Source organism: Ailuropoda melanoleuca, chromosome 3, assembly GCF_002007445.2.
Source record: "Ailuropoda melanoleuca isolate Jingjing chromosome 3, ASM200744v2, whole genome shotgun sequence".
NCBI classification, from domain to species: Eukaryota; Metazoa; Chordata; class Mammalia; order Carnivora; family Ursidae; genus Ailuropoda; species Ailuropoda melanoleuca.
In genome coordinates, this window is record NC_048220.1 from 90,090,225 (window position 1) to 90,116,014 (window position 25,790).

The window sequence follows — 25,790 nt, forward strand, 5'->3', positions numbered from 1 at the left end:
GAGAATGAGAATCTAGCACCAGCAAACAGTGCCACCCCATCCCCTGCAGTCTGCTGCTTAATAGCTAGGATGTTCTGACCCTGATTTTCGTGTGCGGACTGTGAGCATGGATTTGTGGTCCACCACAAACATCCCAAGGAGAGGAGAAGGGAAGGATGACTATCTGCCCCAGGCACCACTGGTGGAAGAGGGCATTTCTACTGGGGTGTGGAGGCTGAGGACATCACGGGAAGCAGGCTTGTGGTACGCAGGCATCCACAGCACTGAAAGGAGGCTGAAAGGGTTGGGGGCTTAGCCCCCAGGGCATGGGCTGAGACACAGCTCTGTGGCACTGAGTACGGCGGGAGGTGATGAGAAGAATGCATGGCTTGAAGGAGGGGGTAGGACCTGGCCTGGCACTGGTTAGCTCTAGGGGGTCAGAAGATGGGTGTGGGGGGTACAGTAAGCAGCTCAAATCTAGGGAGATGGAGGTGCGTGCCGAGCAATGTAGGAATTGACAAGCACAGAGGAGTGGCATGGACAGTATGTGCTCTTGGACAGGGAGGAGTGCAGGCAGTTCTGCCCACCCCGGCCGTCAGGAAAGTAAGGGAAGGTGTTGTCTGTCCGGCTGTGACCTACCACAGCCAGCAGTCCGAGCATGCGCTGTGTGCCAGGCGCTGTGGTCAGCTGTCTCCATCTGGGGTCTCATTTAATCCTCCCAGGAATCCTACAAGGCAGGTATTGTCACCCCCATTTTGCAGAGAAGGTAACTGAAGCTCAGGAAAGGTTGAAGAATTTCTTAAGATCACACTGCCAAGAAGCAGCAGAGCATCGACTCGAGCCCAGGGCTGTCTGACCCCAAGGCCCATCCTTTAGCCACTCAACTACTCCCTTTGGCAGTGGCCTGGGTCCCCGTGTGCTCTGCCCAGTGGCCTGGCTCGTTGATTTGCAGGAGACAATCATGCATCTCCTTGGAACCTGCCACCTGCATTTAAGCGGGGAGAAGGCAAACCCGGCGCCATTGCCATGAGGCTAGAAGTACCTGTCAGTGGTTCCGGCTGCGGCCGTCCTGACAGCTGCCCCTTCTCTAGCAACACCAGCTGCTGCTTTCTTTGCATACTTGCCACCTATTCCCCCACCCCCGCTGGGCAGTTTCCCCAGAGCACTTCAGAGAGCAACTGCCCAGCACGGACTATATCGTTGCCTTTCTCTGGCCCGGGGAGAGGGACAGAAATTGCCTGCAGCCAGCTGGAGGGCAGCTGGCTCTGGGCATAGCGGCGCTTAGGAGTCCTGGCACAGGCCTGGGCCCAGAGAAGCCCTCAGCAGATGGCTGCAGTGGAGGACACTTGGAGGCTATCGCGCAGTCACGGCCATCTGTGGGAGGGGCTGTCGGAGGCCCGGGCACAGGCCACAGCTGAGAGAAGCTCTCTCCATGCAGTCAGGTGTTCGCTAAATTTATTGTGCCAGATAATGTCGCAGGAGCTGGGAGCACAGCCGCTAATGTGACAAATAAGACCCCTGATGTCAGAGACTTAGAATGGGGGAGGAAGACAGTAAGAAGGCTAATCAGGAAATTAGGCATCTCAGATAGGACAGAGAATAGTGTTTCCCAGAAAAAGGGAGTGGGGGCGGGACGTGGAAAGCAGTGGAAAGAAAGAAAATGTTTTGTGAAGACCCAAATGTGGAAAGATCTTAAAGAGACCAAGAAGACCAGTGATGGAGCAAATAGAGTGGAAAAGAGACTGATGTGTCCTGAAAACTCAAGACGGATCTGCAGTTCCCGTAGGCCGTGGTGAGGGCTGACTCCTTATCCGAGCAACGCAAGAGCCAAGGAAGAATTTTAAGCAGGAAAGTGACGTGATGTGATTCTGGTTTTAGAAATATTACTCTGGAAGAAGAATAGAGACTAGACTGCAAGGGGAACATTATCTGTTTTGTAACATTCATATGTATTATTGGACAGAGACTGTGTTTATGTGTGTGTATTCAGAACACACTGAAAACCACTGTGCCGAGCACTGTTCCAGGAGCTTCCACAGAGACTCATTTGATCCTCATCGTCACTTCAAGGTGGTGATCACGATAAGCCCCCCTTTTACAGGTGAAATGCAAGCTCAGAGCGGTGAAGTGAGTTGCCCAAGGTCACACAGCTCTCAGCTCGTGGAGCCGGGATGTGAGCCCAGGCTTCCTGGCTCCTGAGCGGGAACCATATCACCCCAGGCCCCCGGTGGGAACCCTGGCCATGAGTGGGGGCTCCGGGAGGGTGGCTGCCCTTCTCCTTCACCATCCGGCGGGTCTGAGAGTTCATGTGGCACTTGTCAGAGCCGCAGAGCTCCGAACGGAAATGGGGAGCATTCTGGCCAAAGAGCACTGTGCGGATTTTCATGTGAGGCAGACATGTCCTCACACACTCATGCTGGGGCTAAAACAGAGCATTTAAATTCGGATCGACACAAAGGCTGGCTCGCCAGAGAGGCTCTGATTGCTCTGAGGCTGGCAGGGCAAGAGTGCCGTCTTCTGAAAGCATCCCTCTGGGGCCTGCGCTGCAGGCTACGGGCAACTTTGGAGTTCAGAGTCTTCATGAAGGGCTTTGCACAAAGAGAGCTCTCCCACACAGCCACCTCTGTATTTGTGAAGTGAAGCCTTTTGATTCCACGTCTTCTGACTGCAAAACCAGGTTGCCGGGGACATGGTGCCCTTAGAGCGCCTCGCACACAGGCCCCCTCAGCCCTGCCAGGCCGCACGCAGCCCTCTCTGGGGACTTCTTGGGTTTGCATCACACCGACGGTGTTTCCTGAATACCTACTGCTACCAGCCAGCGTCCTGGGATGCTGCAGTGAGCGAGCAGACGCGGTTCTGCCCCACTAACCACAGACTCATGCTTGGAGGCCACGGGGGGTGAGACGCTGTGCAGAAAATGCACCAAAAGCTTGGACTGAGTAGCCTGTCACGTCCCCAGTGGGTGTGGGAGATGATGTCGGGGAGGCAGTGCTCGAGCTGAGTTCTGAGCAGCCGTTGGAGAGAACTAGCAAGGAGGGAGAGCAGGGACAGGCCTGTGTCCAGACCTGTCCCCCAAAAGGAGCATGGGGCTTTCTGGGGGCAGGGCTGAAGCCAAGGGAGGGTTTGCTGTGGAGTGAACAGGAAAGGGAGGCAGGGCCTGGGACGGTGAATCTCATGGGTCAACTTGACTGGGCTGTGGTACCCACGTGTCGCCCGGGAAATACTTTATAGATGCAGTTAAGTAAGTGAGGTTACCCAGAATAATGTGGATGTAGGCCTCGTATAATCAGTAGAAGGCCGAAAAACAAAACAGGAGTTTTCTGTAGAAGGGGGAATTCTGCCTTAAGATCGTAACACAGAAGTCCTACTTGAGTTTCCACGCTGCTGTCCCTTCCTTAGAGTAAATTCTCTCTTGGGGCACCTGGGTGGCTCAGTCGGTTGGGTGGCCGACTCTTGGTTTTGGCTCAGGTCATGATCTCAGGGTTCTGGGATTGAGCCCCAAGTCAGGCTCTGCATTCAGGAGGAGTCGGCTTGAGAATTCTCTCCCTCTGCCCCTCTCCGCATGCATGTGCATGCTCGCTCTCTCCCAAATCTTTTTTAAAAATTTTAAAAAACAAATTCTTTCTTCCTCTATATATATATTTGTGTGTGTGTGTGTGTGTATCTCTCTCTCTCTCTCTCTCCAATTGGTCTGTTTCTCTAGAGAACCCTGACTGATCCAGAACAGGCCACAGACAGCTCGGAAGGATTTGGGCAGGATTCGGGTAGTCCTCCTCTAGTAAGCAGTGGAAGCCAGGGAAGGATTTTAGCAGGGAGCAAGGCCGCAGAGCGCCGATCAAAGACAGGTTGGAACCTGGGGAACTGGCATGGCAGGCCCAGAGGCTCCAGAACCATCTGTGTCACGTTGTCCCTCCTCCAGGGCTCCCCGAGCCTCCCTGTGTCAGATGAGCATGCTGTCGGCCTCCCTGGATTCCAGTGGTCGTTTCACGTGTTCATTCAGCTCTTCGGCAAATGCCCGCATCTGTAGAGTGTGACCTGCCTTACGGTTGGACGTGGGCCAGGCACAGGGCATTCTTTGAAACCATTGTAGGTTTTTGTTCATTTAATCCAGGGTCCTAGGAACAGTCCTTCTCTTCATTCATTCACTCAGCAAATATTTGAGGTCCTACCGTGCACTAAGCCCTACACTGTGCTCTGGGGATGCAACAGGAAACAGAAGTGGCCCAGGTCCCCGCTGCATGCCGCTTGTGTTCTAGTGGAGGTGAGAGAATAAGTTCTGTGGTAGAGTGAATCCTCCCAGGACAGAGATGGCCAAAGGCGAAACAAGGAGCTCCAGGTGGAGACTTGAAACAGCATGGGTTTCACTTCTTGGGCTATGCAGCCCAGCAGACCTGAGTTTAGATCCTGGCTCCTGGACTCACTCACTCCACCCCTTTTTGAGCCTCAGTGTTCTTATCAACAAAATGGGCAAAACACCCAGCAAAATATGCTCCCTCTTTACAGGATCAGATAACAGACCTGAGTCTCTGGATCCCCTAGCACCAGACTATGCACCTGTTGTTTCTGTGTTATTTTCCTTGTCACCACGTTTCCTTGTCCGTGACTTTAAGTAACTGGCTTCAGATGTGCTTGTCATGGGACCTTCCCAGCAGGGAGACTTGGGGTTGTGGTATGTTATTCTGGGTTTCATCTTAGATGCCTCAAGTTTGCTAAGTAGTTGTAGCAAACAAACAAGAGTGAGAGAATAAGCAGCATGGGAGAGGGGGAGCCGTCACTGCCAGACCGAGGCTCGACCCCTTCAAGTGGCTCCCTCGTGGTTAATTAGCCTCCCTCCAGCCTCCCTCCAGTGCCTCGGCACCAGCCCGCTCATTCATCCAGCTCCTCCCTCCCTCCCATCCTCCACCCCTTCATGCCACACTGTCCACAAGACACTCCCTGAGGGCAAGTGGCCCAGCATGACCCCCAGAATCCCGCCACCCCCTCAGAACCTCCCTGCCCAGCAGAGAAGGCTGGAGGTTCTTTCCACGCCTGCTCCTTGACACCGCTGTCAAGCCACAGGGCCAGTGTCTGCACAGAATGTGAATGTCCTGCCACCCGTCCTTCAGGGCGGAGCAGAAGGGTGAATGCGGGGTCAGCTCTGTGTGACACCAGCCCCCTGCACCTGTCTCTGGTCGCTCACTGCACTTGGAATAAACCCACGTCCGAGGCTTCAGTGTGATCTGTCCGTCTCCCTTAGCCCACCAGACCGGCCTCCCCGCCTTCTTTCCCTGCCCCAGCAATACCCAAGCCAGGGCCCTCCACAGGCCTCACTTTTGCCCGACTGTCCCTCCTCCCCTGGTCCTGCCACCCGAAGCATCCCTGCCTCCATCCCAGAACTTTGCTCCTTTCCTTCAAAGCATGCATCAGTTTGTAATTTATGTCGCCTTCTGTGTATGCTCCCCCTCCCTCTCCCCTCTCCACATTAGATTTTTAAATGCCAGAAAGTAGGCATCACGCCTGTCTTCCTCACCAGCATATGCACCACCCGGCACACTGCGTTTGCCCAGTAAATATTTCTGCCTGAATGAATGAACGCTTCAGTGAATACGTTTCTCTTAGCTCCTCTGCCTGAGGACAGGATCTAAGTGTCTTTATATCTACCCACCTCATCTAGCTTAGCTCTCGGCACACAATAGTTACGCAACAAAGGATTAAGGACAGAAGGGACAGTCATCCAACATGCCATGGCAACCTCAGACCATATGGGGTCCTGCCTGGTGCTCTGAGCCATGAGGATTCCCAGGGGCTAGCCCTGGAGATAAAGTCACTTGGCCCTAATTTAAGGAAACACCCATTCCAACTCGTCCTTAAAGCTAAGCCTGGTTTGGCCATTGACAAACTGACTCCTATCCTGTTTTAACCCACGTCATCCCATTCACCCATTTGGTGGCAGGTCTGCTGGATGCCAGGCAGCATGCCAGCACGTCATGACTCAAAATGCAGCCTGCAGACCCACACTTCCCACCCTCACCCGGGAGCCTGTTAGAAACGCAGACTCTCCGATCCGACACAGACCTGCTACATTAGAATCTGCCTTTTTGCAAGATCCTAGGTGATGTGTACCTGTGTTAAAGTTCGAGAAGCGCTGGGCTACCGATAAAGATGGAAGGTCTGCCCTTTTGGGGCTTAAGGCACACCCTGCACCAGTGGGCATCAGCACCATTCTGAGAGGAAGCTCTGGAGCCTTATGTCAAGGGAGATTCGCCCAGAACAGAACAGGCATCATAAGCCATCTTAAAGGTTTTGTCATTTTGTCCCAAGAGCAACAGGAAGCCCAGAGGGAAGGAGTTTACAGCAAGGATGGGAGTGAATGAATTGGCCCATGACACCCTAGAGGGTAGTCATAACTTTTGTAATTCGTGATCCAAACAAGACTTCCTTCTCTTATCCTCAAGCACACTCGAGTGTCCGAGGAGGTGGCCTCATGCTAGGTGAGCAGGTCAGTGCAGGACCCTGAAGTCCAGACAGGTCTAGGCTCAGCATCTGCCTGTCCAGGAGGAGTCTCCATCTGTCGGTACGTCTCCAGTCTGAACCACTGTCCCCGCCCGCAGGCAGTCATCCTCCTGGGAACTACAGCCCAGTGCTCCAGAACACACCTTTTTCCCTCAGTTTCCCAGTGCACATCGGAGATACACAACCTCGAATTAAGGTTCTTAGCAGGAATCGTGGCTCGGCTCTCCCGTGCCCCCCAGTAGCTAAGTACAGGCCATAGAGAACTGTGGTAAGACTGTAGTCAGAGAGACCTGGGTTTGAATCCCAACTCAGCCACTCACTCACTGTGTGACCTTGGGCAAGTGTTTCAACATCTCTGCAATTGTAGTTTCCTCAACTGGGAATCATTGCCATGTGAGAGTACTGCAAGGGCTGGGTACAGAGTGAGTGCTTTATGTATTTAAGAAATGTGTATTAGACACCTACTGTGTGCCAGCTCTGTACACGCTCTTGGGGGGTCCAACACTGGACAGTTTTAGGCAATACCCCTGCCTCATGGAGAACAGCCGACCAGTGGGGAAAGCGCCATTCGTTGAATAATGACACAAATCAATATTAAGTGACAAATATAGTATGTGCTTTGAGGTGGGGGGTGGGGGAGAGAAAAGGAGATACAAGAGAGTACAACAGAGGCCCAACCTAGCCCAGAAGGTCAGAGGAGGGGTCTCTGAGAAATCACTCTGCGCAGTGTCTCTCGAGCAGGCGTCACTCTGCACCTGTCTTTCAGGTACCTGGAAGGAAACCACTTAACAGCCGTGCCCAGGGAGCTGTCCACCCTCCGACACCTGACACTTATGTAAGGCGCCCGGCCTGGCAGGGGAGGGGGCATGTCATGTTCTCCCCTGGGGGAGCTCAGGAAGCTGACGTGGAGGCTACGGGAGGATGGCCTGCAGGCCTTACGGCATTCCTGTGCTTTCTCCAGCGGTAGAGCTGAGAGAGGCAGCTGGGAAGCATGAGCCAGTCTGACGTGCCAGGCCTTGCCCGCAGAAATACCCAGAGCCTGGCGTCACTGACCATCCACGTCACCTTCCTCCTTGGCTTAGGGAGAGGTGGGGGAGCCTCTGACTTTCTGGGGCCCCAGTTGAATCCTGAGACTCCTCAGTCACCAGTTCCTTGCAAGCTGTTGGCTGCACTGAGCTTTGCCAGAAGCTTAAATGGGCATTTCGTCTTCCTCCTCTAGTTGCCTAGAAAATATTCCAAGTAGATGGTTCACACTGAGGTTCCTACAGGCGGTAGCTCCTACTGGCCCCGAGTCTGCCGAGATCCAGGGAAAACTCCCAAATGAGAAGCAGGGCCGTGGGACATGGATGGGCCCAGGAAGCCAGTGGTCTGTGAGCTTTGTCCCTCGACAGCCTCACTGCCTTGCCAAGATGGGACCCATAAGAGTACCCAATAATTCCTTGGGCAAGTGGTCATTGGAAGATCACCCTGGCTGCTCAGGGGGCAGGGAGCCAGTCCACAGGGGGAAAGGAGAGTTCTTTCAGAATGAATCACTGTTGCCCTTAGGAAAGTGGGGCTACTGAAGAAAGGTGGAAGAAAGCCACCTGCCACCTAATTCAGCCTGGCTTCCTAAATATCCCCCAACCCAGCCTCCAGAGATTTTCCCACCTCAGCCCTGTGGGCATTTGGGGCCAGGTCACTCTTGGTTATGGGGCTGGGACACTGTGGGATGTTCAGCAGCACCTCGGGGCCTCTACCTGTGAGAGGCCAGTAGCGTCCCTCCCCGTGTAGTGACGACCAAAATGTCTCCAGACATTGCCACATGTCACTGGGGAAGCAAACGTGCCCTGAGTGGAGAACCACTGCTCTAGAGCGATGGTTCTCAACCTCGGCTGATTAATTTGTTTGTTTAATACTGATGCTGCAAACCACCTTCAGGCAATTAAACCAGAATATCTGATTCCTAAACCAGAATATCTGATTCCTAAACCAGAATATCTGTACATGGGACCAGGCCTGGGGGGTACAAACACTCTCCAGGGGACTCTAATGTGCAACTACTATTGAAAATCCCTGCTTGGGAGAGTGGTCCCTGAAGAGAAGCTGGAGCTTGTAGTTGGCGGAGAACTACACCACCACCAACCTCACTCCCCCTAAGAGAGAATCGGATAAGGTGGGACAGATGAACGCCAGAAGTGAAAGAGGAGCAGTGAAAGGAAGGATTGACCTGGGCAAAATGGCGCTAGGATAAGGAGAGATCTCATATGTTCTGTGTTGCCGGGAGGATGAAATGGAAGCATAGACTTGTAGTTGAATGGTTGACTAGGTGGGTGGGTGGGTGGATGGATGGATGGATGGATAACAAATGCCTGAATGAGGGATCAAATAAATCTTGAATGAAAAAAATGAACATTTGGATGAACGGGTAGATAGGTGAGTAGATGGGTGGGTGGGTCGGTCAGTGGGTGGATGGATGGATGAATGGATGGATGGCAGCGGCAAGCATGAATGTGTGAAAGTTGGGAATGACGCCCCACAGGTACAACTAATAGTGAAGTATGGCCCTTCTACTTTTCTTTTCCTAGCGACCTGAGCAACAACAGCATTGGCGTGCTGACCAACTACACCTTCAGTAACATGTCCCACCTCTCCACCCTGTGAGTATAGTGGGGTGCTGTGTCTGACACGGGCCTGGCAGTAAGTGGCCTATGGCCATCCTCTCTCCCTGCCCCCTCAGGCCTGTGTTCTCTGCTGTCGTGATCCTCAGGGCTATGGCTGCCCCCACGTAGAGCAGACCTTGATCATCAGAAGGAAAATAAAGTAGGTCAGAACTCTACTGTCTGAGCAGTTAGAGAGGAACTAACACCTAATTACTTCTGAAGAAGACCCTCTTTGGAATACCTCCTGTGATTTGTGAATTTTCTTTCCCCGTGGAGGGTTTCCCTACACAATTATATTTTGCTCAGATCCATTTATTTCCCATTAGCTCGGCACGTTGTGAGCACTGACCATTTGACAATGGAGGGAGGTGACGGCAAAGCTGGTTAGGTGGCCAGCCTGCCGTGGAACACGAGAGGAAGCTGGGGAGACAAAGCCAGTGAACTTTCTGGAATGGTGGAAGGTGTTACTCTTCCCTTTATTATCGGGATGCTTTTGGTCAATATCTTAAAATTAGGAAGATGAAGAAGCCATTTGCTTTGACTGGTCCGCAGAGTGGCCAGCGCAGCCGTAAGTAGCTGGGAATAGCAATGCCCAAGAGCGCGCATGCGTCCTCTTCCGCAGGATCCTCAGTTACAACCGGCTCCGGTGCATCCCCGTCCACGCCTTCGACGGCCTGCGGTCTCTCCGAGTGCTGTGAGTACCCCGGAGCCCCGACTGCCGCTGGTGCTCCACCCGTCACAGTGGGCAGTACTGAGCATGCCTGCTCGCCCCACCGCCTCCCCGGCAGGCACTGCCCCAGGCCCAGAGGCGCGGGGCGGGGTGGGGGCCCAGCCAGCCCGCGGGCACTGGTGGACCTGCAGCATATCGCAAAGCGCTCTGCGTTTCTGCGTTTTGTGCCCAGTGAGATCACTCGCACCTCCCTAGTGAGGCTTAGCCCGTGCAGTTGTGTTCTGCACCCGAGGAGAGCCCCGTGCGCGGCTTGTGGCCACTGTGTCGAGAGTATAGCGCTGTTGGTCCCCCTGGCTTTAGAGGGACAGTGTGAACACTGTGAAGCTCTGCGAGGAAACCAAATGTGTGTATCAGAGGTCACAGGCTAGAAACCCGGAGACCTGGCTCGGCTCACAGACAGCTATGCTTTAGCCATGGTAGAGTCAGTTAGCTCACAGAGTATCTTTTCAAAACAACAAAGTTTTAATAAATTGCTAACAGTTCAACATCAGGAGCCTTCTCCTACAAATCCTAATATCTAATCTCTCTTGGAAAATGGAGAGATGTGGCCATTCCAGGGCTCCCATCTACATTCTTACAAGGCTGAGCAGCCCTGCCCCTTTAGACAGGGTCCTGGCGTCTGCAGCCTCCACACCTGCCGGCACCCCCCCCAACCCTGCCCTTCTCACCCTATGACACCTGCCTTGCCCTGTCCTACACAGGGTAGAGGGCAGCCCACTGAGGCAGGGAGCTTCCAGCAAAGACAAGATGGCCACGGAGCCTACCTGCTTTGCAAGTGTGGCTCTGCCCCTCCCTAGCTGTGTGTCTTCTGTAAAATCCAGGTGGTAATTACCTCACAGGGTTTTATGACGATTAAATGAGATTCTGTATCTGCTGCATTTAGCACAGCTCTGGCCCAGGGTAAACGCTTTATAAATATTCACTTGTTACTACGGGTATCTGTTATCATCTTTAAAAAGCAGGAATGGTACCTCACTGTGCCACCCCCACCCCGGGCCCTGTTGTCACCTGATCTTTGGGCCTTGTCATTGTACATATTTGTTGGCAAAGGAGAATCCTTTGAATAATATTCCCATGAGGACAGAAATGCCACTTTCCATGGCCATTGCCTTATATAACCCTTTGCGATAGTGCTTTGAGATTGAGGGGATTATGCCCATTTTAAAGATGGGAAAACTGAGGTCCAGGTTGTAACTGGCCCCAAATCCAGCAGTCAGGACGCTACACCATCCAGCCTCCTGACTCAGAGCCCTGGGACCCTTCTAAGGACCCAGTAGCAATCAGCAAACAACACCCAATGAGCCCATCCATTCCAGAGCCTCCAGGCTGATGTGATTTATTGAAGCCCACAAAACACTGGTGTCAGCGACAACTCCCGCCACATGTCATCTACGCTGTTATTAAAAATCAATTCTCTCGGGGCAAAGAAGTGCCCGCGCTGACAGTGTGCAATCTGTTACTGTCACTTATTTATTATCCACCTTCTCTGGGGAGTTCAAGAATGGAAACATCAGCAGAACCATTTCCCTGTTTCCAGTTGAACACAACGGGAGATGCACTCATCTCATTGACCAGGGCCAGGGCTGGACCTGCTGCTCCCTCCCACCTCCCACTGTCCCCCCTCAATCCCAGCGTATTGTCTCCCATCCTGGTCTTCCAGTTCTCCACGTGGGTTTGCTGCCAGGGGCTGGGGCCTGCCAATTCTCATGGGACCTGTGTGCCTACATTTATAATTCGAGTGGTTCTGGTGGGGCAACCCAGCACAGGAAAGGGAGGGAGACGAGAATGCTTGCCTGTCCATTTGTCTGGTCTCCCACAGTGGCAGTGGGAACATCACCGGGGTTTCCTGCTCCCTAAGCACCTCGTCTGTCCCACTCCAGACTGCTCTCATTCGTTCATTGGGCGCACGTAGCAACATAGCACATGCTTCTGCTTGCTTCTTGAATTAAGGATTAGTAGGCTTATGGCATCATCATTTTAGAGTCATGGGATCTCATAGATAATAAGTGGTCTTAGAGGCCCTTGTTGCAACCGTCTACCTCAGTGGGGAGCAACCATTTTCTGCATAAAGGCCAATTCAGGAAAAATAAAAATGTTTATGGATGATGTTTCTTTTATGATATTTGTATCCTTTTCCCCAGTAATTGCACAGCTAGGAATTTATGCTAAAGAATAATCCAATATGAGGGAACGGTTCTCTGCATTAAGATCTTGGTTGCTCTGTTATTTTTAACCTACATTTTAAATAGTACCTACAAGCACCACGGTGGGGAAATGTTTAAGGAAAAGCATAATGCAGGCGGTCAATGAAGGGCAATTATTAAAAGAGGTTCAGATGAAAACAAGGTAGCAGTGCGGGGAAGTGTTTACCACATAGCTTTATGTGGAAAAGTAAACCTAATTGGTGTATATGTTACAATTATAACCTGCATACATTTATAACTATGAAGAAGGACTATAGGGAAACATAAACAAATGAAAAAAAATCATTGATCGCTGACTGCTAATGTGAAGTTGTTCCTGTAATAAAAGAAGGCAGAGTTAAAGATGAATGAATATATAGCATATTCACACTTCAGAGGGTTAGGGGGAAAAGGTAGGAGTTTGGGAAATCCGGAGCTGTAATATCTACAACTGCATTTGAGCCTTTGTGTCTTTTCTCATTTCTAAACGGTTTCATTACGTTGATGAAATTTCAGAAATGACCAGAGTTCCAGGGCTGCGGGCCGTTTGGGGTGGGGGAAGAGAAGGAGCGGCAGGTTTAGCCAAAGACAAAGGCCAAAAAATATTCTAGAAAGACCTGGCAATTTAGGAGTAAGTGTGTGTGTGTGTGTGTGTGCGCGCGTGCGCGTGTGCACACACACTGGTGGGTGGATATGAATACATTTCTGAGACAGGAGAGTTGTCAGGGAACTCTGAGCACAAAACACTGGGTGAAAATGTGCTTTTCCTAGTTTGCTCCTAATCTAAAAATAGCTAGAAGAGACATGCTCATGGACATTCTAGTTCTTCTTCAGGGATCTGTATGTTCCCTGATCTTTGCCCCACACTGAGCCACATGCCTTGTGTGCATGTGTGTGTGCGTGTGTGGTCCCAACTGTCACTCCCCAGCCGCAGGAGGGCCACCTGGAATCAGTTAGCTCTGGGACGGCTGTTTCCGTGTGTGCTCATCAGGGAGGGAGTGGGATTATCATTCGTCATCCTCAGTATTTTTAGTCCCTCGTCCCTGAAGGAAGATGGTGCTTGCTATTTACATACATGGGCCTGTTCATCTCTTCTCTACCAATTGCATGGGTCCTCCCTATAGCGTCTCTGCAAAGNGAGGGAGTGGGATTATCATTCGTCATCCTCAGTATTTTTAGTCCCTCGTCCCTGAAGGAAGATGGTGCTTGCTATTTACATACATGGGCCTGTTCATCTCTTCTCTACCAATTGCATGGGTCCTCCCTATAGCGTCTCTGCAAAGGGCTCCATTGCCCTTTGCTTACCTTTAGAGACCAGGAGCTTACTCCCTTCTCAGATAGCCCCACTCCATTTTATTTAAATCAAGAGTCAGATGCTTAACCAGTTACGCCACTCAGGCACCCCACCCCCACTCCATTTTTTTTTTTAAGATTTTCTTTATTTATTTGAGAAAGAGAATGAGAGAGCACGACCCAGGGGAGAGGCAGAGGGAGAGGGAGAAGCACGCTCCCCAAAGAGCATGGAGCCCAACTCAGGGCTCGATCCCAGGACTCTGGGGTCATGACTGGAGCCTAAGGCAGATGCTTAACCAACTGAGTCACCCAGGTGCCCCAGCCCCACTCCGTTTTTGACCGGCTGTTGAACATTAGACAATTCTGGTGAATCAAAGGGTGATTCCTTATGACCTCCACACCCTGGTCCTGGTTTGGCCCTTTGGTGCTACCAAAAAATAAAATTAATTTTGAATTTTAGAAATGGGAATTGAGTCTCAGAAATTATTCTAACCTGAGGCTCAGTCAGTTGAGTGTCCCACTTCAGCTCAGGTCATGATCTCAGCGTCCTAGGATCAAGCCTCACATCAGGCTCCCACTCAGCAGGGAGTGTAACCGGCAGTCTGCTAGTCCCTCTTGTCCCTCTGCCCCTCTTCCTGCTCATTCTCTCTCTCCCTCAAATAAATAAGATCTTTTTTAAAAAATAAATGATCCTACCCAAACCTCTCGTTTATAAGGAGACAGATTCAGTAAGGCTTGGTGACTTGCCCACATTCTCTTCTTCATCTTTTCCTAAATGCCTACTATGAGTTAAATGCTCTGCTAAGCACCAGAGAGGAAAATAATGAAACACAGTTCCTGTCCTCAGCTCAGGGTCTGGAAGAGGAAACAGACAAGTAGATAAGCTCCTGCTCCACACAGTGGCACCTGGGAGAGAGCCACAGGAATACATGGGACCCAGTTTTGGCAATATATTGAAAAGGCTTTCTGGGAGGAAAATAATCACAGCTGACAGTTATCAAACCTTGTCTGGGTACTACACACTGGGCTACAAGCTTTAGTTAATTATCACCTCCACTTTTCATATCAACCCTCTGTAGAATGTACCACTATTATCCCCATCCCCCAGACCAGGAAACAGAGGCTCAGCCACATTGAGTCACTTTGCCAAAGTGACAAAACCAGTAGAGAATAAAGTTGGGATTTGAACCCAAGACCATTTGCTCTCCGAATCACTACTCCCAAGGCTGAGTCTGAGAAGCCAGTGGGAGTTACCTATGTGTGAGGGGAGTAGAGAATATTCTAGACAGGGAGAATATAAATTCCCTAGACAGAGCCCCTGAAGGAAGGGCATGTGCATGGGGACCCCCAAGGAGTGACAGGAGCAGTGCTGTAGACTAATCAGATAGCGGGAGCAGAAGTGGGGTGGGAAGCTGGCTCCTGGCTTCCAGCGCAGTGCTCTTTCCACCACATTCTATCCTTTCCAGACAGAAGTTATCTCTTTTCCTTGCCACCCATTTCAGACTTTCCTTGAGAATTGGAGGGACATGGCCCAGAGAATCCTCTAATGAGAACTAAAGAGTGTNTCAGTGCTCTTTCCACCACATTCTATCCTTTCCAGACAGAAGTTATCTTCTTTTCCTTGCCGCCCATTTCAGACTTTCCTTGAGAATTGGAGGGACATGGCCCAGAGAATCCTCTAATGAGAACTAAAGAGTGTGGTGGGAAGACACACGGGCCAGAAAGTGACGGGCCCAGGGTCACTGCTGAGACCCAGTGCATCTCTTCTCCCGTCTGGGAATCTGTCAGAGGACTCACTACTGTTTTTGCAATGTAAGGCTGCAGAGCTTCAGGCTTCCACTGTGTGGGGGAACGTAGGACTGGCCCCAAAACACATGCTGGAGCCTGGAGGGGGAAGGAGTCATGACGATGCTGGCCGTAATCGCAGCTCACATGAGCAAGTTCGCATCCCGGGCAGGCCCTGCACTCAGGCCCTGCACTCAGTCCTACGCCGTCTGAACCACTTGCATTGTATCTTTTAATCTTTGCAACTAGCTTAGGAAACAGTGTGTTAGATCCCTTCCTGACTAAAGGAGGAGAAAATCCGTTCAAACCACCTTAAGCAGGAAGGGAATTTATCAATGCAGGAAACAGAGTCCGAAGTAGATACTACGTTCTAGGGCCAACGCAGGTGCTCCAAGGGCACTATCAGAAATGTGCTGCTTTCTGCTCCTCAACCTGAAGCTGTCTCTGTCCTAATAGTTCCAGAGAAAGCCCCAGAAGCATCTCACATTGGTCCACTTAGGTCACATACTCAGCCTCAAACCACTCTCAGTGACTCTGGGCTGATGCTGACCTGGGCCATAGTTCTGCCCATGAGGCTAAACCAGTTGGACTGAGAGGTGGGGAAGGGTGACTCCCCCATGGAAAATGGAGGAACTGTTTCTGAAAAGAGTTGATGCCAATCATCCCCCACCCCTAAAAAGATAGCTACAGCAAGTGGATCCTAAGAACGCCTCCATTTTAGAGATAAGAAAACTAAAGCACAGAAAGACTAAGTCTATTGAATCAGATAATCACGCAGCCAGAGACGATCAGAACAGAGACTCACACCCAGGCAGCCTGATCCAGACCTGAACCCCCAGGTCACCTGCGAGTGACCTAGCCTGCTCAGAAGAGAATTCACGCACCCACCGCAATCCACATCGGGGATGACGTTCGTGCCTGCCATCTGTCGCACAAACCGTGAGCACCTGGGGGTCCGGAGCCCCAAGGCTCAGGCAACCCAGAGCTGATGTGAGGTGGTTCTGCTTTCGTGTTACTCCTAGTGATGCCCTCATCCACGCCCCAAAATGCCCAAGTTTACTTTAACACCTAGGAGTCAGCAGGGGAAAAGGAGTCCCGGGCCCTTGAAGATGAGTCATTCCGAGTTCAGAGTTGCAGCCCCCAGGAGGTGTCAGGGAAAGGGGAGGAAAAGCAGGGGTTGGAGGGGGGCAGGCAGGTGGATCGTGCTTCCTGGAAGGGATATTTGTCCCACTTCCCTGGCAACCCTGAGGATGGTGGCTGGACAGGCAAGAGTCTTTGGGGGCCAAACCAGGAGCGAAAACCTGCAGTGTAGGCAGATTTCTTCAGCGCTGTCCCAGTAAATTACAGCCCCGTTACTCTGCAGTTTATGGAGATCTCAGCGGCTCAGCTCATAATAAATGGGAGTGTGACTTGCAGGAGTCACAGCGCCAAAGCTGCCTTTGGGTCATTTGGTGTTTTTAAATTAGGGCTTCGTGCCTCTCCAGGGGCCCAGGCCTCATTCGGAAATGATTAACAACGGGGCTGGGTGCATTTGCCAAACAGCAAGCAGCCATGAAGTCATCCAGGCTAATAGCAGGCAGGAGCCAGTGTGATTCAGAAATAACCACATGCATTCGAGACGAAATGATACTGATAAATGTTAGGAAGTGCTTCTAGTCCCTTCTTATCTGGGGAGGTGAGAAGCTACCGCCAACACTCTTTGTGGGACTGCTTCCCTTCTTCCTGCTATCCTGGGGAGAAGGAAGGGAAAGGAGCTCAAGGTGATGAGGGTAACAATCTAGGGCAGCTAAATGTGGTTCGGGGGACAGAAAGCATGAGCATCGCCTGGGAGCTGGTTAGAAATGCAGCCTCTCGGCCCCCCCAATCCCCCACCCAAGACCCACAGAATCAGAGCCCGAGAGTGGTTCTCAGAAATCTGCCGGTGCGTTACCTCCAGCACTCAGTCTGTTGGAGAGCCTCTGCTCTGCATTAAATGTAATTAAGCTCCTGTCTGTATTTCAGCTCAAAACTCAGGCAGGCTAACACCAGCTAAAAGAAAAACAAAAGGGCAGATTCATTAGTTATTATCCTGTTTACACTTCCCAGTCAACTCTCCTCGCCCCTTTGTTTTACTAGGGCTCCTTCACAGCCCAGGGGACGGTGTGCAGTAGTCGCAAGAGGAGCCTGTGAGTGTCTGTGAATTTCACCCACTGTGCCTTTCACTGGCCAGTCCCAAACTGAGTCATTGGTGTGGGGACTTTTTGTATGCGATTGATGATTAGTCCTTCAAAGGAGGGTATAATCCATGAATTGTGGATTTACTAGTGTTGTTACTGGAGCACTGGAGCAATGTTCATTTGGTTTTTCTCATGGACTGATTCTGCAGGCATTTATTAAAAATGCGGTAAATGCCAGCACTCTGCAAGTGAGACTAGCTCCCAGCTCCTGCAGCACAAGGTGGAGAGAGGTATGATTAATACCAAGCAGGTCACCTGGCCCATTGGACATGCTGTCAGAAAATGCCCTTGGAGGCACACAAGCACCAGATACATATACGTCCGGGCTGACACCAAACCCTTCCCCATGCATGAGTGTCCCGCTCCACGGAATCTCTCCAGGACCTGAGCGCCCCCCTCCTTCTAACACCTGAGCTGGGATTCATAACATTTCTCAATCTCCCCAAAGTCTCTCTAGGTGACTATGAAGGGAACTAATTTATTGATCTGTACCAGCCATTCTTCAAGACCCTTTCACAAATATGAATCATGTTTGGTCATTTAGCACATAGAAAATGCTCGACTTTATATGGATTAATACACCCACAGCCACCTTCTGTGACAAATCTGTTTACTTTCATTCCCGTTTTCCAATAGGAAACTGAGGCACGGAGAGGTAAATAACTTTGGCCAGAGTCACACAGCTGGTAAGTGGCAGAGTCAGGATTTGAAGGCAAGCAGTCTGGCTCTAAAACTCAGTCTCGGCCACAGTTCTTCACAGTATGTCTCCAGTTCTTCCTTAGGTAGACATCTCTCTCCACGTTTCAGGTGCAAAAACCGAGGCTCAGAAGAGTAAAGTTAACATACCCAGTGTTCCACAGCTAAAAGCGACTGGTTTCTCATTCCGTCCTGGGCCTGTCTGATTCAAAACTCCATCCTCTTCTTTCCCGAACACTCTACCCCCAATGTCCACACTGCGGAGCTGGGCATGGACACAGGCAGGCGCCTGCCGCAGAGGGGGAGGCACCTCCAGCTGTGCACAACCGAGGGGCGTCGGGGCCAGCCTGGGACCCCAAGAGCATGCTGAGCTCAGAACTGTAACTGGGGGTTAACGTCTGGCCTGTGCTTCCGCTTCAGGACCCTGCACGGCAACGATATTTCCAGCGTTCCCGAAGGCTCCTTCAGTGACCTGACATCTCTTTCCCATCTGTAAGTAGCCATACTTCTCCTTGGTGTGGGTCCGCTCAAGACAGAACACCATGATGGTACCAGGGAGCGCGCCGTCCCTGTTCCCATTCCAGTACACGTTCTTTCCGTACACACAGAGCACGTTCTAGAAAAACGTACCCACACGACGCACCTCGTGTGTTCTCAGAGGCGTCATCAATTATGTAAGCGATGTAAATGTTTAATAAGAACTAACATAAAACTCTTACTATGTGATAAACACTTTCGATGAATTATCTCATTTACTTCTTACAGCAATAAAGCATTTTTATCCCCTTATTATACATACTGAAGCTTAAATTGAGAAGAACTAAAGACTTTGTCCAAGGGCTGCACAGCGAGTAAGCAGCAGAGCCCTGGTTCAAATCCAGGTTCACCTTGACTCGCACATACTTGCTACCACTCCGCATGAGGTGCTCCCTCCCCATTTTACGCAGGGCAGACCGAGGTCTGTACATATTTAGCTGTTACATACCTCCACCAGTGACCATTTTTGAGTCTGTATACCAACTCTATGCATATTTAATTATTTTCATATTGCATGCGTATACTGTGATACTAATACATTATGCATGCACCTTATAAAACATTCAAGAAATAAAAATGCTAAAGGATGTGATTTTTTAAATGAGCAAAAGTTCTTATATTTTCTGTCTGGACACCCCTGTGCAGAGGTCTGCACCTAGCCCATGCCGTCCCCCGCTCCTGTGCATTTTTAAGCTGACTGGTGTAGTCGGCTTCTACCCCCTTAGGTCCTGTGGTTGGTCTAAGAATTAGACGGATGTAAGACAGAGCAACAGGAGAAAAGCATACAAATGTATTTGGTATTTTTATGTGTACATGGGAGTCTTCAAATGGAAAATGAAGACCCAAAGAAGCCATCGGGCCCAAAAGCTTACATACGTTTGTTTTTATACAAAGAATGATAAATTGTGGGGATGGGACAAGACAAAGGGCCTTGGGCTGGGGCAGTCCATTGTGGGGAGTGGCTAGGAAATATGCGGAGGGACCGTTGGAAGGTTAGGGTTATTTGAGCAGGTTTGTTTGTACGGGTCCATCTTGGCATTGACTCCCAGTCTCTAGTGATAAGAATATTCTCTTTTTGGTGCAGAGATGGCATCTTTCTCAAGGGAAACTCTATGACTTGCTTTGAGGTAGAAAGAGGGAGCTCAGAGAGCCCCTCCTGCATCTGCCATTTCTCAAGTACCTTTAGCTCGAAATCATCAATATACCAAAGCAGCATGTCTAGGGGTGGCACGTTTGGAGCCCTTTCCACGGTCTGAAGCTTCTCCCTAGGTTGCTGTGTATCAAAACCTTCTCTGCAGAGCACATCCCTCAGTGGACCCTCTAATAGGGCAAGGGAGCCAGATAACCAGAGGCAAAGTTTCAGAAGCATCCTGGAAGGGCTAGTATTGGGGTTGAGTTGAGAGGATTGAATCTTAGCATGATAGCTGAGAGCAAAACCTCAGAGGCAGGAGGGCCTCAGGTGGGGTGGAAACATCTGGAGGGATTGGAAGTGCTATCTGGAGTCACTGACCTTGCCCCAGTGGAAACTGCTTCTCCACTGGTCCTCATGTCAGACCCCCCTAATCTAGCCAGCGTCTGAAGATTCTGTTTTTCCATGGAGTCTATGGGCCAAGCTGAAAGCGGGCCCTGACTTCCTACTCTGCCCCCTAGGGCACTGGGGACCAATCCGCTCCACTGTGACTGCGGTCTGCGCTGGCTGTCGGAGTGGGTGAAGGCGGGGTACAAGGAGCCTGGCATCGCCCGTTGCAGTAGTCCCGAGTCCATGGCCGACAGACTCCTGCTCACCACCCCCACCCACCGATTCCAGTGCAAAGGTACCTGCCGACTGTCCCCTGCCCCTCCAGGGCTCTGCTCTCTGTCTCCAGCGGCCCGTCAGAGCTGGGCATCTCAACAGAGTGACTTTGGAGTGGGCCACACGGAGTGGGCCACACGGAGAGACTCAGATGCTTTGTCATCGCTCCTCCAAGGCCCTCTGCTCGTTCTCTACGTGTTCCTCCCTGACTTCTTTCTCTACGTAGTTTTGCATAGAGAAGAATCTTTAGCCTGCGTTTCTTTACCCAACATTCTTAGGGCATAAGCATTTTCCCATTTTTACTACAGCAAGCTTTTGGTACATGAGATTTTAATCAACTACATCATTATGGTAACAAACTGCTACTGAGTTCTTCTGTGCTGGGCGTGATGTTAAGCACTTTTTTGTGTGTTATTTCATTTAATTCTCACTTTCCAAGTACTAATTTATTTAATTCCCCTACACTCTCTCTAGACTTAAGTATTGCCCTTATTTTTAAAAATGAGAAAGCTGAGGTTTAACAAGATTAAGTGACTTCTCAAGACTTCTCTTAGGAGGCTTCCCGGTCTTAATATTCTGCCATAACTTCTTTAACCAGTTCCTGGTTCTGAACCGTTAGTATTTACTGGGTGTTTCCAGTTGTTTTCTTACCACTGGTGCATAAAGGTCTTTCTCTTTTTCAAATTATATCCTTAGGGACACTGGGTGGCTCAGTGGGGTCAGGCACCTGGGCTCGGCTCAGGGTTGTGAGATCGAGCCCCGAAATCGGGCTCCGCACTCAGCACAGAGTCTGCTTGGGATTCTTTCCCTCTCCTTTTGCCCCTCCCCCCACTCGCTCGCTCTCTCCCGTTCTCTCTCTCTTCCCCCCTTCCTCTAAAAACATAAATAAATAAAATTATATCCTTAGAGAAGATTCAGAGAACAGAAACTACTGAGCCAAAGAATATGATCATCTTTGAGGTCTTCACACATACTGCCAACTGGTTTCTGAAAAGGGTTATAAACCATTTTAGGCCCCAAATAGCATCACTTGAGTGCATTTTTCACCAGACTCTTGTATCATTTTATCTCATTTCATCTCATTGCTAGTTAGGTTTGAAAAAAATTTTATCTCCTATTTTGTCTTTCTTTGATTATTGGGAAAACTAAATTTTTTTTTCAAAAATTTACTTTCCATTTGTATTATATATTTGTCTGTTAATGTCCTTTGCTCATGTCTTAGAGCCTTGAATTTGATTTACATATATATTTTGATTACCCTATAAACTTCATGTGTCTCACAGTTTTGCTCAAAGCAGGAAAACATTCTGTTGGTTTTAAGCTAATTTTTCATTTTCCTCCTCCTGCTTCCAAAACATCTGACTTGACTGACGCTGAAGAGACCCAACTCACTCTAAACCAGTGGTTCTCAGTCTTAGCCGCACATTCTGGAATCACTTGAGGAGCTTTCTACTGGTGCCTGGGCCCCACACTCCAGGTTTTAAATTAAATCGGTGTGGGGTCCAGCCTGGGAGTGCTGGGGATATTTAAAAGCATCTTGGCTGGTTCTCCTGTAAGGTGACCAGTTCGTCCCAGTTTGGCTGGGACCTTCCTGGTTTTTGCACTGCAAGTTCTGCATCCTGGGAATCCCCGCAGTCCGTGGCAAACCAGGACAGATAGTGTCCCTTGTCCAATGTGAAGCCGGGGGTTGACCCAGCTAGCGGAGACTCTCAATGGGGCCATTCTTTCTGTTCCCCCTACCCTCAAATGGTCAGACTTGCCCTGGGGTCAATCTCAACCCAATCTCCAAAGCTCGGTGCAGGGACCATGACGGCCACCGCTCCAGCCCTTACAGCTGAAGAGAACAGGACACAGAACTGTCATAGAGGCAGCGTGTGCCCGAGCACAGTTTGCCATCCATCATTGACCTCGTTGCTGTGTGTTTTGGCATCACTTCTTCCTTCCTCTTGCCAATTCAAGGGTTCCACAAGGAGGACTTCCTTTGGCCCAGGCCCCATGCCCTCCTTCGCCTAGCATGAACTATTCCATGGGGAGGAGTGTTTGGGGGCAGAGGAATGGGAGGTCCAAATGGAGCCTGCGCCCAGAGCTCCCAGAACATAAAAAGATACACAAGGGGTTTCTAATTATGGTACATTGTTTGTAGATTAGCTCCAAAATCGGATCAGGCTAATTATAGTAATTGATTTGACTGCAGAAGTGCTTCTGAATGATGTCCCACTGTGATTTTTTTCCTCACTGGACAATGGCTGCATTAATGGGACTCTAGCTAGACTGGATGGTACTGTCTGGGGAGGGCCAATTGCCCTCTGTGTGTAGAGATGGGGAGGAGTTAGCAGCTGGCTGAGGATAGGGCCAGAGAGGAGGGGACGGGAGGGAGGGGTGACTGTGATCTGCTACCAACATCCTGGTTTTGCTGTCCAGGGCCAGTGGACATCAACATTGTGGCCAAGTGCAATGGCTGCGTCTCCAGCCCGTGCAAGAACAACGGGACGTGCAGCCAGGATCCCGTGGAGCTGTACCGCTGCACCTGCCCCTATGGCTACAAGGTAAGACAGGGAGCCTCGCCCCCACCCTCCATGGCGCAAGGAGGGGCCCTGTGCCCTGCTGACCCTCCCTTCTCCCAGGGCGGCCTGGAGAACTCCATTTTGCAGGTCACTCCAGAGTGGTATTTGCCAGTAACCCTCCTATTCTGCTGCCCAGTCATGTTATGCTCGGGCAAAACACAGAGAACCCCTACAGTCTTGACCGTGACACTCAGAGATAAGGAGGAAATGTAGTATTTGCATGTTCCTTGCCAAACCTGGGGAAGTTTAAGTCTCAGAGTTCAGATGCTTGCAAGCAGAGGCGTCTGTGGAACTCACTATCCTGGCTTCCCTCCAAGGGGATTTCCAGACCCGCCCATCCACCTCCCCAACTCACCCTCGGGATGGCCAGTGCTGGAAGCGCTGGCTCCAGCTCCAGTTCCAGAAGGATACAGGGACGGCAGATTGAAAGGCCTGAGGGCTCCCAAGCCAACACACTGTTGACAGGCTCAGGTCAGCCCATAAGGGGATGGAGATCCCAGTTCTCCTGAGTGCCCTCCCCAGAAATCCAGGCTAATTCCAGAACAATTTTTTCTCCTTTCTTCTCATCCAGCACCATCTAGAACATGTGATCCTGCCTCCCTACTAACATCTATAAAGTGTGGACTACATGGCCAGCAGTCGGCTTGGCATTTTATCCTCCTTTGCTTTTTAAACACGCCCTGTGAGGAAGGCTCATCACTTCCCATCTACAGATGTGGAAACGGCCTTGGACTGGCGAAAGCGCTTGACTCAGTGTCCCAAAGCTCGTAAGCAGTAGGGTTGGGATAGGACCTAGCGCTGTAAGATTCCAAAATCCCCGCTTTTCCCCCTGGATAACCGAGCTCTGCCTCACTGGGGTCAGCAAAGCTGCGGCTGAACCCTCCTCCCCAGGACCTCCTTCCCCAGGTGGGACCAGCTTCCCACCTCCCCAGGGTGCCCATCCAAAGGGAGCAGGCAAACCAGGAGTTCCAAGACCACTCCAGCCCATGCCTAGCATGCGGCAGAGTGGGAGGGAGCTGGCATCACCGGGTCTCCTGTCCCCAGGGGCATTTGTATGTGTAGGGACCAGCTTGAGGGGCAGACTCACCCTGGGGAGCAGGGCTCCCTGGTGGCTTTTCCGTACCAGCTCTGCCTCCGGCAGACAGTGTCAGAGCGCCACCTGTAGGCCTGGCACAGGAGAGCCAGAGGACTCTCTCTGCAGCCAGCCAGCCAGCCCTGACGCAAGCAACCGCCCCAGACCCACACGTCCTCTGGGTGCACATGCACAGACATTGCAGGTATAGGTCCTCACACCCTCTCGTGTTAATTCAGTGGAGACAACAGGCTGTGGAATTACGCCGAGGGCAAGTGTGGACTCTAGCTTTGCTGTGTGGTGATGGCCAGTGGTCTCACTTCAGCCTTCCACTGACAAACCAAGCTCCATCCCCCAGGTGCGCTATGAGAATCACAGGTACGACAACAGGGGCAGTGCCCCTAGGAGAGTCGTTCAGTAGGCACTCAGGAAGCCGGCTCGTTGCTGCCTGTTACTTCACCCATACTTGCTGGTCTCACCGGGGTTCCCAGCCCATGACACTGAATTGTCAGAGACCATCCGTTGCTCTCCTAGAAAGGTGACATGTACATGTATGCCATCCCCAGTTCCATACCCGTGTAGTTACCTTTTTATGCACTGTGTGCCAGGTGGTCTGCTGGACGTTTGCCTTTACTCCCTCCTCTAAGTTTTATAATCGCCTTTGATGGGTGGTATCATCCCTCTCTGAAAGATGAGGTAAACCACTTCACATGCTGAGTCTCGCTCCCTTCTCTGTCACATCAGCCTGAGTCTGAAAGTATCGGAGCTGGGTTTGAAGCCCCTGGCTGCTTCCTGCCACATTTCCTGCTACACTTGTGAAGCTGGCCTGGCCATCAGTGTCCGAGCAAAGAGTGCACCACCATGCTCTTATGGGAGAATTCCACTTGTTTGGACTCTGCTCATAAGATTCTGAATGTCTTGTGGAAGAATTTGAACAGAGATTTTGACCTAGGAAGCTGCTGGGCTCACACAGGCTGGGGTACATGGAGAAGGAGGATGGGGTGGGACGGTACGTGATGGTGATGACTATGACAACAACAGGAATATGAGCAGCCAGCATTTATTGAGTGCCTACTGCATGCCGAAAGCATACTAAACAAGGTGCATCCATTATCTTGCATACCCCTTTAAGCAGATCCTAAAATGACCCTCATTTTCCAGTGTAGGAAACTGGGATAGTCGGTGAGACAGTTGGGATTCAGAGCTCAGAACCAACTCATTCAGAACCCATGCTTTTGACCATTGCATTCATGGCCCATTGGCAAGCACCATGAGTCCCTGGCCATTTGGGACCTGCCAGAGTCTCCAGAACAGGAAAAAGCAGGGTGTGCTGGTGGAAGGAACAGCACCCCCAGAGCTTGTCCCTACCTGACTGTGTGACCTAAAACAGCTTCTACTCTCCTCACCTCAGGTTCCTTGACCTCAAAATGCAGCAGGTTGAACCAAAGGTTCCCCTTAACCATGGGTTGCATCCCACTCCCTGCCCTGTGTCTGTTCCCCCTGCTTTCCCTTCTTCTGGGGTCGGAGCCCACCCAAGCAGAGTGACTGAGGTCATGGTTCTGGGTGAGTGGCTAAGTTGACAACAATCAGCAGACACCCACAAAACCATGCTCAGTGTTCTCACATTTACCTAGTTATTTCCCATTATCTCAGTTTTTCCACTGACTATCTGAGTGACCTTGGGAAGCTGCACTATTACCCAAAAAGCACGGCCCCCCACTGCGTAATGTTTAACAACAGCTACTGTTCATCTGGAATGCCAGGCCTTCGTGAAGCAATTTCAGCACATCACCTGACTTCATACCCTCCTTT

General features: G+C 50.9%; 1 protein-coding gene across 2 annotated transcripts in view; it reads left to right on the top strand.

The window, feature by feature from the left end:
* Positions 1-25,790, top strand: part of SLIT3 (slit guidance ligand 3) — a 598,007-nt gene that overhangs the window by 543,866 nt on the left and 28,351 nt on the right. For both annotated transcript variants that reach the window (XM_034656754.1, XM_034656755.1), the window contains 6 exons: positions 7,238-7,306; positions 9,036-9,107; positions 9,733-9,804; positions 18,434-18,505; positions 20,201-20,364; positions 22,764-22,888. In XM_034656754.1, coding sequence (XP_034512645.1) covers positions 7,238-7,306; positions 9,036-9,107; positions 9,733-9,804; positions 18,434-18,505; positions 20,201-20,364; positions 22,764-22,888 — 574 coding nt within the window. The remainder of the gene's footprint in view (positions 1-7,237; positions 7,307-9,035; positions 9,108-9,732; positions 9,805-18,433; positions 18,506-20,200; positions 20,365-22,763; positions 22,889-25,790) is intronic.